Below are 14,172 nucleotides of genomic sequence, written 5' to 3'. Positions count from 1 at the left end.
ATGAAATCAGAGTGGTGGCAGGACCAAGCTCCCTCTGAAAGCTCTAGGGGAGGAAACTTTCCAAACTCTTCCAGCTTCCGGTGGTTGCTGACAGCCGTGGCACTCCTTGGCTTGTAGCCACATCACTCCAATCTCTCTGCCTCTGACTTCCCCTGTCCTTCTCCCCCATGTATTGGTGTCTCTGTGTCCAAATTCCCCTCTTCTTATAAGGACACCAGTCATGTTGGATTTAGGGTCCACCCCTAAATGTATGACTTCATCTTAATATGATTACATCTGCAAAGTCCCAATTTTAAAATAAGGTCACATTCACAGGCTCTGGGTGAACATTGATGGAGGAGAAGGGGACACGATTCCACCCAGTATCGTTGTATAGGAAAAAAAATTTCCCTGAGTGGTCAAAAATTTGCATTATTTTTTCTATAGGGATTATGGGGACCCTAAGTATTACTGTAGGGACCCCTCCAGCTGGATGCTCATGCATTATTGTAAACCGTGTGTGTGGCCAGGACGCTGTGCGACCTATGTCCAGGTGAAGTCACACCTGCCACTCTGGCAGCTGACTGGCACCGCAAACCCCGCCCCTCCCAAGGCAATGATCCAACCTCTTGTCAATCACTGTGCTGACCCCGCCTCCCTAGCTGTCAATTATGGCCCCAGATCCACCCCCACGTGCTGGCAACGCCCTCCCTCTGCCTGTCAATCATTGATATTTCCACCAATCCCAGACTTCTCTCAGTCTCGTCTTGGTCCTTCCCCTCTTTGGGGGCTGTCTGACGATCTCCTCGCTCTTCTCTCTTTGAGGCTGGAGGTGGTGCCCAGTGCTTGTTGAAGGGGATTAGAGGAGGAGGGACCCCAGCTTTTAAACTGGAGAACTTGGGTTTTCCTTGAACATCCTGCAGCAGGAAATTCCCCCAGACGGACCCTAGCGGAAAGGCAGGGAGGTGAACCCGAGACCCTCAGCAGAGCCAGGAGGGAGAACCCTAAAGGAACAAAGGCTCAGGGGCTTCACAGATAACGATGCAATAGAGGGGAAGTAACACTGCAGGCGTGAAAGCCTTTTATTTATTTATTTTTACTTCATTTTAATTTTATTTTAATTAAAACAAACGAAAAAGATATTAAAGTATATGCATACACACACAGACAAATACTATTTTTAATATGAAAATTTCCAGACATGCAGAAAAGCTGGGGAAGTAGAAAGTAAAAACACCATATATATATGTGTGTGTGTGTGTGTGTGTGTATAGTTTTTTTCAACTATTCCACTATTACTGGACATGTTTGCAATCTTTTGCTATTACAAATTTACAAATAATGGCATATGATGCTGTTTTTTAAAGCAGTTTTATTGAGATATATTCACATACCATACAATCCATCCCAAGTGTACAATCAATGGATACTAGTATATTCGAAGAGTCGTGCATTCATCACCACAATCAATTTTTGCACGTTTTCATTAAGGAGGGGAAGTCTTGAGCAGGGGAGAGGAGATTCGAGGGGAGGGGGTTGGGCTGGTACAGACGGTCCATCCTTGTCATGGGGTGGGGCTGGGGGTGGGGGACAGCAGTGTCCGTGTGCGTCTTCTGGTGAGCTTGGAGTGCGCCCCTGTGGCAACCAGGGGGACGTTTCCTTCATAGCTTCTATTTGTTTTTGTTTTTTTTTTTTTCCTGCAAAAGAAGTGAGAATGAGGAGGAGGTAGGCTGATGGTCTCTTCACTGTCCTTCAAACGCACCTGACAGCCCCCTGCCTCAGGGCCTTTGCACAGGCTTTCCCCTCTGCCGGAAATTTTCCCTCCAGAAAACCTTACTCGCTCCCTCACATCTCCGATGAAACTTCACCCTCTAAGCGAGGCCTACCTCGGGAACCCTGTCGAACTTTACAACCACCCTGCCCCGGCATTTCCCAGTTCCTTTACCCTGCTCACTTTTTTTCCCATATCACATATCACCTTCTGACACACTCCTGCATGTCACTAACTCAGATGCCATCAGTTGTCAGATGCCACCATTTTCCTAGGTACTCTATGGAAGAAAATAAAGCCGCCAATTTGAATATAAGGTGCTACCGACACTAAGCCACGTGCATCTTGAAATCAGTGACACTGTCGCTACCATTAATTTACTGATCACTTTGATTGTCCCTTTCACCATTAGAACCTACGCCCCTATAAGGGCAGAGATGGCTTTCTGTTTCATTCGCTACTGTGTCTCCAGCATCTAGGACAGTGCCTTGCACCTAATAAACACTCAGTAAATCATTTTAAAGCCCAAATTTGAGTTCACCTTGCTGGGGGGGCCGGGGGGGGTGCTTCCCCGACACAACAAACAGTCGTTGTCTCTACGATCGATAACTCCCACTAGATGTCCCCCCTCCGTCTCAGCAGCCGGCCGTCCGGGTCGGGTCTCACCCCCCAGAATCCACTCCCCCCATTCCTGATTCCCCATCAAGTACCAACTCGAAGCCATTTCCTTCCCGCCCCCGGGGTGATGAGAGGCCTTGCCTGCAGAGCCCCACGCGGCCACACGGGGGCGGCGTGGACCCACGTTCCCGGCCACCGCCCGCCGCCGCCTGCCCGCCGCCGCAGTTCCTCCAGCAGCGCTGCTGGAAACCGCATCCCCACCCCGCCCCGCCCTCTCAAGCCCCCTGCTTTTGGCGCTGCGGTTCCTGCTGCCTGGAGTCCCGACGCGCTCACTTTCTCCAGCTTACGGTACCGCCCCCTCAGCCTCAGCCAATGGGACCCGGGTCACCCCTCATCAAGCCTGACCCCCTTCCTGGGTCTGCAGAATCGCGTTTGGAGATTGGATAAATGATCACCAGAATCTACAAATCCCGTTTATTTAATGGCCCAGCAGCTTTGTAAAAGAGCGATGATAGTCCGCGTCCGACAGTATAGCACAGAGAGGAGACGTCCCCGGCCCAAGAGCCCTCGCGGGGATTCGAACCCGCTGTCAGGCCTGAGGCACCTTGAGGGTCGGATTCCAGAATGTGCAGACAGCGTCAGCCACATCTGACCCACGAGACCCCCAGATCGGACACTGTTCGCTCTACGATTTTATCTCGCTCTCAGCTCCAGCCACTCTGCCTTCTTTGCTGTTCTTTTAATACGCCAAATTCATTCCTACCTCAGGGCCTTTGCATGGGCTGTTCCTTCTGCCTGAAACCCTCCCCCCACGTGTCCTTATGGCTCTCTCCCTTGCGTCCTTTACCTCTGGAAGTTTTTTCCAGGGGAGAGAGACATTATTTTATTTTCGCAGAGGTAGCTGCTGGCATTTAGTGGGCAAGGGTTGGGGGTAGTGGGCATAAGAAAAGCCCAAATATCCTACTGGACAGTCCGTCAGAAACTTGTTTATAATTATCTGACTTGCAGCCTCTTCTCTTTTACTTGCAATTCAAATGTAATTCTTAGCATGGTTTTGATAAACCCTGAATTTTTCCAGGGTGCAGCTTTATATATACCAAGGGAAAATTGTGTTTTTTCTTATTGCTAACTGTGTCAAGAGTTGGCCACAGTTTTGCATAAAATGGATCACCCACAGCAATGCTGCTTGAGGCATCTGAGCCGATGTACAGCTCGCCTGTATCAGATAGTGTGGTAGCTCTCAAATACAGTGATTCTACATTTCAGAGTCAGATCTGGCTGCTGTAGTGTGTCTTTAGTTGTATGTATGTTGAAACAGGTAGCATGTGTCAGCATATTAGGTGGAATTACACCTTACACATTAGTTGTGATTTTTAAAAATAGGGCTAAAAAATAATTGAAAGAGGGACTTAAACAGATATTTGCACACCAATATTCATAGCAGCATTATTCACGATAGCCAAAAGGTAGAAGCAACCTAAGTGTCCATCAACAGATGAGATTAGCAAAATGTGGTATAAAAATACCATGGAATATTATTCAGCCATGAAAAGGAATGAAGCTCTGATACATGCTAACATGGATGAATCCTGACAATACCATGTGGAGTGAAGTAGGCAAACCCAAAAGGACAAATATTGTATGATTTCACTGATATGAAATAATCAGAATAAGCAAATTCATAGTCAGAATATAGGCTACCAGGGGCTGGGGTGGGGGTAGGGAATGGAGAGTTGATGCTTAATTGGTGCAGAGTTTCAGTTTGGGGTGATGGAAAAGTTTTGGTAATGGATGGTGGTGATTTTAGCCAACATTGTGAAAGTAATTAACACCATTGACTTACATATTTGAATGTGGTACAAAGTGGAAATTTTAAGTTGTATATATATTAAAATTTAAAATTAAAAAAACGACATAGGACTAGACACCGCAGAGTGTACAGTTAATAGTACAACTGTAATAATATTCTTTCATCAATTTTAACAAAGGTACCATAACAATGCACATGTTAATAATGGGGGGGGAGCGATATGGGAACTCTGTATTTTCTACATGATTTTTCTGTAAACCAACAACTTCTCCATTAAAAAATTATTTCAAAAAATAGGGTTACCTATCAGGGAATTGCAAATCAAAACGACAATGAAATATCACTTTGCGCCCAATAGAATGGCTATAATAAAAAAGACAGGCAGTAACAAGTGTTGGTGAGGATGTGGAGAAACTGAAACCCTTATGCACTGCTGATGGGAATGAATAATGGTGAAGCTGCTTTGAAAAACAGTCTGGTTGTTCCTCAAATGATTAAACATAGAGTTGACATATAATCCAGCAATTGCTCTCCAATGTATAAACCCAAGAGAAATGAACATATATGTTCATGCAAAAACTTGTATGTGAATGTTCATATAAGCATTATTTATGAGAGCCAAAAGGTGAAAATAACCCAAATGTCCATCACCTGATGAATGGATAAGCAAAATGTGGTTTGTCTATGCAATGGAATATTGTTCAACCATGAAAAGAAGTGAAGTCCTGACACATACTACATCGTGGATGAACCTTAAAAACATCATGCTAAGTGAAAGAAGTCAGTCACAAAAGTCCACATATTGTATGTGTCCAGAATAGGCACATCCATAGAGACAGAAAGGAGATAAGTGGCTGCCAGGGGCTTGGGGGTTGGGGTGGGGCTGGAGGGCAGAAGGGGAGTGGAAATTGGTTGCTAATGAGTGCAGGGTTTTTTTGGAGGTGATGAAAATGTTCTAAAACTGATCTTCGTGATTGCCCAGATTAATGGTTGCCCAACTCTGTGAGTATACTAACACTCCATTGAATTGCACACTTTAAGTGGGTGAATTGTATGGTATGTGCATTTTCTCTCCATAAAGCTACTTTCAAAAGTTAAGGGACACTGGACCAGTTACAGGTGAGAACATTCATCTGCAATTAGGTCCAGGTAACAAATGTGCCACTGACTGAATGCTTCTATATGACAGACACTATGCTCCCCAAATCCTTACACCCTTCATAAGAAATACAAATAGTTATATCCGTTTTACAGGTAGGTCAACTATGATGTAACTGGCCCTCAGATTTTGTAATTCATCATCAGCCTTTTGCATTGTTCTAATACTTTAATGCCCATAAGAATAAACAAAGATCAGGGCTTCTTGTTTGAGCCCTCTCAATTCATGTTGTTTACCTCATTAAATCATAACGACAATGCAGTAAGGTTGATCCTCTCCTCCTTTCAAGTTTACAGGTGAGAAAACAGAGGCATAGGGAGGTTAGGTGAGTTGCCCCAAAGTTCCACATCAAGAAAGTGGCAGGGACACCCATATCTTCCGACCCCAGTGCCCACGTTAACAACTTCTCTTTACGGGTAACACCCATGGGTGAAATATTCCACAGCCTCTAAATACAGGACAGGGTAGAGCATTGGCTAAACACAGAAGGAACTTTGTGTTGGGCAAAACAAGTTAAAAAAGAGCATAGATCTATATTCTTATACTTATTTTTACAAACACCTGTATATCTGGAGCCGGAAGGCTGTAGAACAATTTTCATCTTCTTCTATCTGTTAGAATTTTCTCACTTTTCTTTAAGAGCTTTACCTTATTTCTTCTTTCTTCCCTTCCCCTTTCCCTTCTCCTTCTTTTTTGCCAAGGGAAGTCTTTAAAAAAATATCCCAATCACCAATCATTAAAAACTAAGCATCTTCTGGATCCTGAATTGTAGTTTAATTAATGTGAAACCAACAAGCTGCACACCTCCAAAATCCGAAAACTTGTAACAAACAAAAGAGGACAAAAATGCGTTAACCAGCCCAAAGCAAAATGAAGCTACAGCGAGGGAGACTAATAACGAGTACATCTTTCGTCGCGGGGACAGACAGAAAGAAGCTTGGATGTCTCCGCGAATGGTCCCGGAATTCTTCTGCCAGACCCCAGGGGAGCTACCCGGCCGGAATAAACTTCCGGTGGGTACACTACTTCCGTGCGGGGCAGCCGATTCGGCCTGGCCTAGGCGGACCGGAAGTCCGTCACCTTTCACTCCCCGCCCTTGTCCAGAAGTGACGCACGGCGGGGTTGCCGGAAGAAGTGGCGAAGTTACTTTTGGAGGGGTCCTAAGCAGTGGCAGCGTGCAAGGGGACACAGAGGAGGAAGAAAAGCAGAGAAGGGGGACAGAGGCAGGTGCGCCCGAGAGCAGAGGGGCGCGGGAGGAGTCCCGGGCCCGGCGTTTCCCGGCGTCCCCCGCGCTGCTCCACTCAGCCCTCTTGGTCCACTGCCTCCCCTCCGTAGCTCGCGCCGCCCCGGCTGTTTCCAGAGCAACGGGAGCAGGAGACCCCCGCCGGAGGCCGCCCACGAGACCCCCGCGCGCAGCCATGAGCCCCGCCCCCCACTGGTGTTCGGAGAGGGGCGGGACCTGGAGCGAGGTGAGGGGGCGGGGCATGGCGGAGAAGGTGGGGCCAGGGCGCAATGGGCGGAGTTGGGGCGGGATCCGGCGCGAGGTAATGGGGCGGGGCTTGAAAGGAGGGGGTACAGATGGGGTGGGCTTGGAGCCAGGTGATGGGGAGGCGCGTGATGGGCGGAGATGGGGCGGAGCATGATGGGAAGAGGTGGGGTCAGAATGAGATGGGGGTAGCTTTCTGAGATGATGCGAGGCGGAGTCTGAATGGGAGTAGGCGGGGTGAAGGGGAAGGGAGGAAGCGAGGGCGAGGCGTGATTGAAGGGTGGGACCTGGAGAGCAGGTGGGTGGGACAGGGAGGGGGTGCCTGGAGACCCGTTTGGAGCAGGGGAAGGGGCGTGGCTTTAGGAGGGGCGGGTTTTTAGGCTGGCAGGGGTCTGGCCTGGGGCTAGGGTGGAGTTTGGATGGAGTTGGATGGAGTTGGATGGAGTTGGAGAAAGGAGTGGGGTCCCCATCAGGCCTTGTAAGTGGCACCACCCGACTCTCCATGGCCCCACCAGGCCTTTAAGCCTCTCTGTTCTGTAGGCTGCTCCGTGACCCCAACATGTCCACCCCCACCACCAGTTCCCCGGACAACCCCCTGCCTGGTGAGTGACCTCCCTCCCACCCAGCCCCCCTCACACACTGTCAGGAGCTGCTCACTGTGCCTCCTTCTGTTTCCTCCCTTTCCCAGGAAATGCACCCCCTCAGCCCGGCGCCCCCTCTTCTTCCCCTGCCATAAAGGAGGAGGGTCCAGAGCCATGGACTGGGGGTCCGGACCCTGATGTCCCAGGCACTGATGGGGCAGGCTCGGCCTGCAGTGTGGGTGAGACAGGACCCGGGGCGGGGAGGGGGCAGGAAGTTTGTGTGGGGAGTCTGGGAAGGATCTAGGGAGAAGGCAGATAGATGGGAAGGGAGAGGTGGGATTTTTTAATCTTCTCTTCCTCCTTGACATCTCTTACTTTAAGTGATTCTTTGGGGTTCACCCACACCTCTTTCCCTCTGAATCCCGGTTTCCCTGGGTGTGTGTCTCTTTCCCTTACCATCCTTGGGCTCTTTGCCTCGGGCTCCCTCCAGGCTTGTCTGCAGCTCTTGCTCACAGTCTCTGTCCACCCACCCCAGTCACCCCATACCCAGCGGAGGAGCCAGAGCGCAAGCGGAAGAAAGGCCCGGCTCCGAAGATGCTGGGCCACGAGCTGTGCCGTGTGTGCGGGGACAAGGCCTCTGGCTTCCACTACAACGTGCTCAGCTGTGAAGGCTGCAAAGGCTTCTTCCGGCGCAGCGTGGTCCGTGGTGGGGCTGGGCGCTATGCCTGCCGGGGCGGCGGCACCTGCCAGATGGATGCCTTCATGCGGCGCAAGTGCCAGCAGTGCCGGCTGCGCAAATGCAAGGAGGCGGGCATGAGGGAGCAGTGTGAGTGCTGGGGTGGAGGGGGCGCAGCCAGCTGGGCCCCCACCCAGCCTGGGGCCTCTGCTGAGGCCGGCGTCCCCCCACAGGCGTCCTTTCTGAAGAACAGATTAGGAAGAAGAAGATTCAGAAGCAGCAATTGCAGCAGCAGCAGCAGTCGCCTGTGGGGCTGGGGAGCAGCAGCAGCAGCTCAGCCCCTGGGCCTGGGGCCTCTCCTGGAGGGTCAGAGGGAGGCAGCCAGGGCTTCGGGGAAGGCGAGGGGGTCCAGTTGACGGCAGCTCAGGAACTGATGATCCAGCAGTTGGTGGCAGCCCAACTGCAGTGCAACAAGCGCTCCTTCTCGGACCAGCCCAAAGTCACGGTACTGCCCCTTCCATAGCCTCGAGGAGCCAGTAGGGTCTGCCCAGCTGTGGCCCAGGGTGTGGGGAGGGAGGGAGGCTCTGGAGCCCAGGGGCTTTGAGAGGAGGCTCCCCCAAGGTGCTGGCTTTGCCTCAAGATGCCCCCACAGCTTTGGGCTTGGGGGAGGAGTCCTGGGAGTGACCCTGGTCCCCCTGTGTCGCCAGCCCTGGCCCCTGGGCGCAGACCCCCAGTCCCGTGATGCCCGCCAGCAGCGCTTCGCCCACTTCACAGAGCTGGCTATCATCTCGGTCCAGGAGATTGTGGACTTTGCCAAGCAGGTGCCCGGCTTCATGCAGCTGGGCCGCGAGGACCAGATTGCCCTGCTCAAGGCGTCCACCATCGAGGTAAGGGCCAGGCGCCCGGCCTTGTGGGGCCCTCCCCCTCTGCCTCTGTGGAGCCCAGAGAAGCCACAGGACAGGTGCTGGAACAGCCATGCGCAGGACCCCCTGTCCTTGCCTTCTCGGGGGAAGATGGTGTCAAATACGGAAATGAGAAAGTCAGAGGCTACATGGCGCTGAGGAGAGAAAGAAGGGCTGCGGTGGGGAATGGGTGAAGGTCGTGCCGGAGGGACCCATTTAGAGTGTTCTGAGAAGGCTTTTCAGAAGCGTTGGCATCAGAACCAAAGCAGGGGCACCAGGTAGACGCTGCGTATCTGCTGTACGCCAGCCGCGCTCTGGGTGCTGGAGATAGAGCAGTGAGCAACCCCAAAGCCACCTGCCTGCCTCATCACAGTCTGAGGAAAACAAGTTCTGGGTGGCTGGCACGAGCTTGACGGCACCTGGAGGAGGGCCAAGCATGACGTGTGTGGGGCACGGGCCTGAGGCCCGGGGGGGCTGAGTGAGGGGGATTGGGGGGGATGGGAGGGGCAGGCACGGTGGTCCTGGCGGGCTGCCCTGCCCACCCCGTTCCTCTGCCATCCTCAGATCATGCTGCTGGAGACGGCCCGGCGCTACAACCACGAGACAGAGTGTATCACCTTCCTGAAGGACTTCACCTACAGCAAGGATGACTTCCACCGTGCAGGTGGGCTGGGCTGGCATCCCCTCTGCACCCCTCTCCTCTGTCTTCTGAGCTGGGGGGACGGTGGGGAAGGGAGCCAGCCTGGTAATGAGGCCTCCACAAGCTCCAAGCCGCCACCAGCCGCCGACTGTGCACAGCGGATCCAGTGGAGCACGAGATGGAGTCACTGCTCTCACGGGGGGCCTCTTGGTGAAAATTAGGAACCCCCACCCCCAGTCCCCACTGCAACCTGGTCTCATCGGAGAGAGGGCAGGCTGGATCTCGGGCCGTTGTGAAGTGTGCGACCTGCCCAGCAGTGTGGGGCAGCCCTGGTCCCTGCCCTCCAAGAGTATTTCCCTATGTGATGTGGGTAGGTGGGCTTCCTGGAGGAGGTGCAGTTGCATTGAAGCCTGAGGGGTGAGAGGCATGGCTGAGGACAAGCGGGTGAGGAATAGCATGGCTAAGGTACCGTGAGCACAAAGGCTTTGCTACCTGTGGACTTTTCCAGTGAGCCCGCCTTCTCCGGTGTGCCTCCCTGGGTCCCCTCTCTCTGCTCCCGAATGTCCCCACCTAGACCCAACTGCTCTTTTTCCTGTAACCCCCAGCCTCAGCCTCCACACCACCCACCGCATCCCATGAACCCCTTGACTGTGAGCCTGGCAGGGGGGTCAGGAGGTCTCCAGAGTGTTTCCAGTGGTGGGGAGGGGGAAGAGCCGGACACGTTCAAGCAACTACAAGGAGAGCGATCAGCCAGGGCACAGGGAGTTGGGGCTGGAGGGGAGGCTGGATCCAGCCACTGCTCACACCTCCCTGCCACCTCCTGCTCCCAGCTGCAGTCACGCCTCCCGGGGCTCCTTACTTCACCCGGCCTGATCTAGACCGTTCTCCACACCCCAGTCAGAGGGATCCTGTGAGCACCCCAGTCAGCTCAGGTCCCTCCTCTGCTTGGAAACCCCTCTCCCCATGGCTCCCATCACAACTCAAAGAAAAGCCAAAGCCTCCCCAAGCTTGCTGGGCCCAGCACGCTTCACCCCCGATCCCTCCCTGCCTGCACCTCCCGCCCTTTCCTCACTCACTAGCTCTAGCCACATGGGACTCCTTGTTCTCATTTGAACCCACTAAGTATGCTTCAACCTCAGGACCTTTGCACTGGCTGTCCCCTCTGCTGCAAACTGGGGACCAACTTGTCCTTGTTTGCTCAGGAACTTTTCCCGGTTTTAATTCAGAAAGTCCTGTGATCTGGGAATCACCCCCTTCTCAGCAAACCAATGGTCAGTCACCCCACCTGGAACTCTGCATATCCTCCCAGCTCGCTCCTTCCGATCTTCAGATCTGTGCCCAGATGGCACCCTATGGGGAGGCCTCCCAGGCCGCCTTGACTGGAATGTGACTTTGGCCTTGGTCTGTCCCAGTTGCCTTTCCTGCCTCATTTTGTCCCATAGACCTGACCACCATCTCACGAGCTGGGTATTGTCTATTATCTGTCCCCTGAACCCCCAGTGTAAGTTCCATCTGGGTGGGGACTTTGTCCTGTAAGCAGCTCTGTCCTCAGGCCTGGCATGGAGTAGGTTCACAATCAAGTTTGAGGAGCAAATGAGCCAGTCTTGGGAATGAAGTTGGCTTTACCCTGAGAGCAGTGGAGGCCAGGGCAGGAAGTGACTGGCTTAAGAGAACTTCCTTCGCTGCTGAGAAGGGGAGGAGGACAGACACCCAAAAGCCAGGGAGGAGCTGTCGCTGCGGAGGCGGAGCGCGGGCTGGTGGAGGGACGGTAGTGTGCCCTGCGTGTGCTCACTCCTGTTCGCTCCCTGCACTTGGGAGGGGTGCTGCACTCAGACAGCAGGCAGACATCTCATGGGTGGTGGGGACACAGGGTGGCTTAGTTCCCTGGGGGCTGCTGTAACAAAGTACCTCAAACTAGAGGGCTAAAAACAAATTCTCCCACCATCCTGGCCGCCGGAAGTACGGGGGCTGTAGTGGGATCTCGCCTCCTCCTAGCTCCTGGGGGTTTGCCAGGGCTTGGCAATCCCTGGGCTTTGCTCTCTGCCTCTCCTCTCTGTCTCTTTCTCTGAATCCAAGTGTCCTCCTAAGGACATGTGTCACAGAGGATTGGGGCCCACCCTGCTCCAGTTGGGCCATGTCTCAGCTAATCACATCTTAAGAGATCCTATAGCCAAATACGGTCACGATCGCAGGACAGGGATTTAGGACTTGAGTATGGCTTTTTGGGGAGCACAATTCAACCCATAGCAGAGGGGAACAGAAATGACCACAGCTTGGTAATTACCGCTGTTTCCCTCCCCCCTGATGGGCGGTGTCAGGTCCCGGTGTGGGGTCTGGTTTCTGGGGGAGGGGCTGGTATTGGGCCGGGCCCCTGCCCCCGCCTCCTCACTTTTCAGCCCGCTCACAGGCCTGCAGGTGGAGTTCATCAACCCCATCTTCGAGTTCTCGCGGGCCATGCGGCGGCTGGGCCTGGACGACGCCGAGTACGCCCTCCTCATCGCCATCAACATCTTCTCGGCCGACCGGCCCAACGTGCAGGAGCCGAGCCGCGTGGAAGCGCTGCAGCAGCCCTACGTGGAGGCGCTACTCTCCTACACGCGCATCAAGAGGCCGCAGGTAGGGCCGCGGGCCCGCCCCGCCCACTGTCCCCGCCTCCGCAGGGCCCCGCCCACTGTTCACGCCCCCTCACTGCGCCCAGGGCCCCGCCCACTGCTCGCGCCCCCTCACTGCGCCCAGGGCCCCGCCCACTGCTCGCGCCCCCTCACTGCGCCCAGGGCCCCGCCCACTGCTCGCGCCCCCCTCCCGTCTGCCCACTACGCCCAGGCCCAGCCCGCGCGGCCGGGGAGAAGCAGGTCTGAGTCTGGGCGAGTGCCGTGGAGTCCAGGCCCTCGTGGGGTCATCCTGGGGCTGGGGGCCTGCTTCCTCGCGCGAGCCCACCGTGTCTGCCCTAGAGCGGCACTCTGCGCCCCGGACGCTGCCCTTCCCTGAGGAGGCAGGCCTAGTGGGGGCGCCCCCGCTCTGCCCACCACGTCCCACGCTGGCGGGCCCGCTCGGCCCCGGGAGTGAGGAGCACTGGTGGTTTGGGGGGCCAACTCTGGCCGCGCGGGGCAGGGCCGGGCCAGCGCTATCGCTTGCTTCACCCTGTCCGCCCGTAGGACCAGCTGCGCTTCCCCCGCATGCTGATGAAGCTCGTGAGCCTGCGCACGCTGAGCTCTGTGCACTCGGAGCAGGTCTTTGCCCTGCGGCTTCAGGACAAGAAGCTGCCGCCCCTACTCTCTGAAATTTGGGACGTCCACGAGTGAGGGGCCTGCCGCCGCGCGACAGTGGGTCGCTGTCGTTCCTTCCTCCTCCTGGGGTGGGACGCCCGGCCTGGGGCCCCACTTTGGCTTGGAGCCCAGGCCCCGGCCTTGCCAGCCCTTAGCCCTCGGGATGAACCCCAGCTGCTGTCCAAGCGGGCTCTTGGTCCCTCCCTTCCTGCCCACCAAGTCTTCCTGGAAGGGGTGGGTGCATCACAGGCCCCAGCCTGGGACCCCCTCCCCGCGGCCCTCCCCTCCCAGCTCACGCCTCCAGCCCATGCGCAGTGCACCTTGACCGGAGGGAGGGGCGGCCCACGGCTCCCCCCCACAGCCTGAGACCGAAGACCTCTCTCTGCTCCTTTTATTTAATAAAAACTTTAAAAACAAAACAAAAACAGGAAAACAAAATACGAATACAAATTTGCGCTGAGTTGGAGAGGGTTTAGAAAGAGAGGGGATGCCTGTGGGGGTCTTTTCCAACACCCTGAGCGGCGCGCAGAGCCGGGCATTCTACCCCTTCCCGCCATGCCCAGCCTCGCAGTCTGGACCCCTAGTGGCACAGAGGGAAGCAGAGGCAACCCTGGTGTCAGTCTAGTGGGGGCAGACACCGACACCACAGCCCAGGGTCATGTGCACTGGGCGCCATGGGAGCCCAGGAGGGTGCTCAATGGTCTCCGGGTCACCGTCCTGTACCAGGTGAATCTCGCTCTTGAAGGACACAGGACGCGAGGGGGTGAGGAGAGAGGCTTTAGTCTAGTCAGGTATTTTTCAAGGCTTCCTGTGGGCCAGGCACTGTTGGGCATTCTGGGGACAAAGACGTCCTTCATCCAACAAAAATTTATTGAGTATTTACCGGATAGTTTTGGTGTTGGCAACGGAACGAGACAATCCTCCTCTGAGGTTAATACCATTCAGGGCTGGCAGTGGGGAGAGGGGTCTCAGTGGGGGCACCCAATGGCAGTAAGGGAGCGTAGAGGAGGAGTCGGGAGGCGATGTCCTAGCTGGGACCCAACAAACCAGTATCCGCCGGCGGAGGGTTGGAACTGAGGGAATGGCACGTTAGAGACCCTGGCGAATTCAGAGTAAGGACAAGCCATTGCATTCGCATAATTCTTCCTTCCCCCGGGCCAGGCCCTGAGGGGACACCCGGTGAGCTGCGTGGACATTCTGGAGGGTGGAGGGGGCGTGGCCCTGGGGGACAGGAGGGTACCGAAAGGCCCGTTGAGGGGGCGGTGGACATGAGCGTAGTAAAGC

General features: G+C 54.7%; 1 protein-coding gene across 1 annotated transcript; it reads left to right on the top strand.

Annotated features, from left to right (window-relative positions):
* Positions 1-6,420: 6,420 nt before the first annotated feature.
* On the top strand, positions 6,421-13,072 carry NR1H2 (nuclear receptor subfamily 1 group H member 2). Its single transcript, XM_037820107.1, has 10 exons — positions 6,421-6,564; positions 6,673-6,806; positions 7,364-7,425; positions 7,512-7,643; positions 7,940-8,230; positions 8,314-8,585; positions 8,788-8,967; positions 9,547-9,646; positions 12,030-12,238; positions 12,778-13,072. Exons 3-10 carry the CDS (start codon positions 7,383-7,385, stop codon positions 12,922-12,924), a joined length of 1,374 nt encoding a protein of 457 aa, XP_037676035.1. The 5' UTR covers positions 6,421-6,564; positions 6,673-6,806; positions 7,364-7,382; the 3' UTR covers positions 12,925-13,072.
* The last annotated feature ends 1,100 nt before the right edge of the window (positions 13,073-14,172 follow it).

This window comes from Choloepus didactylus, chromosome 27, assembly GCF_015220235.1.
Source record: "Choloepus didactylus isolate mChoDid1 chromosome 27, mChoDid1.pri, whole genome shotgun sequence".
NCBI classification, from domain to species: Eukaryota; Metazoa; Chordata; class Mammalia; order Pilosa; family Megalonychidae; genus Choloepus; species Choloepus didactylus.
This window is presented reverse-complemented; position numbering and strand designations above follow the sequence as displayed.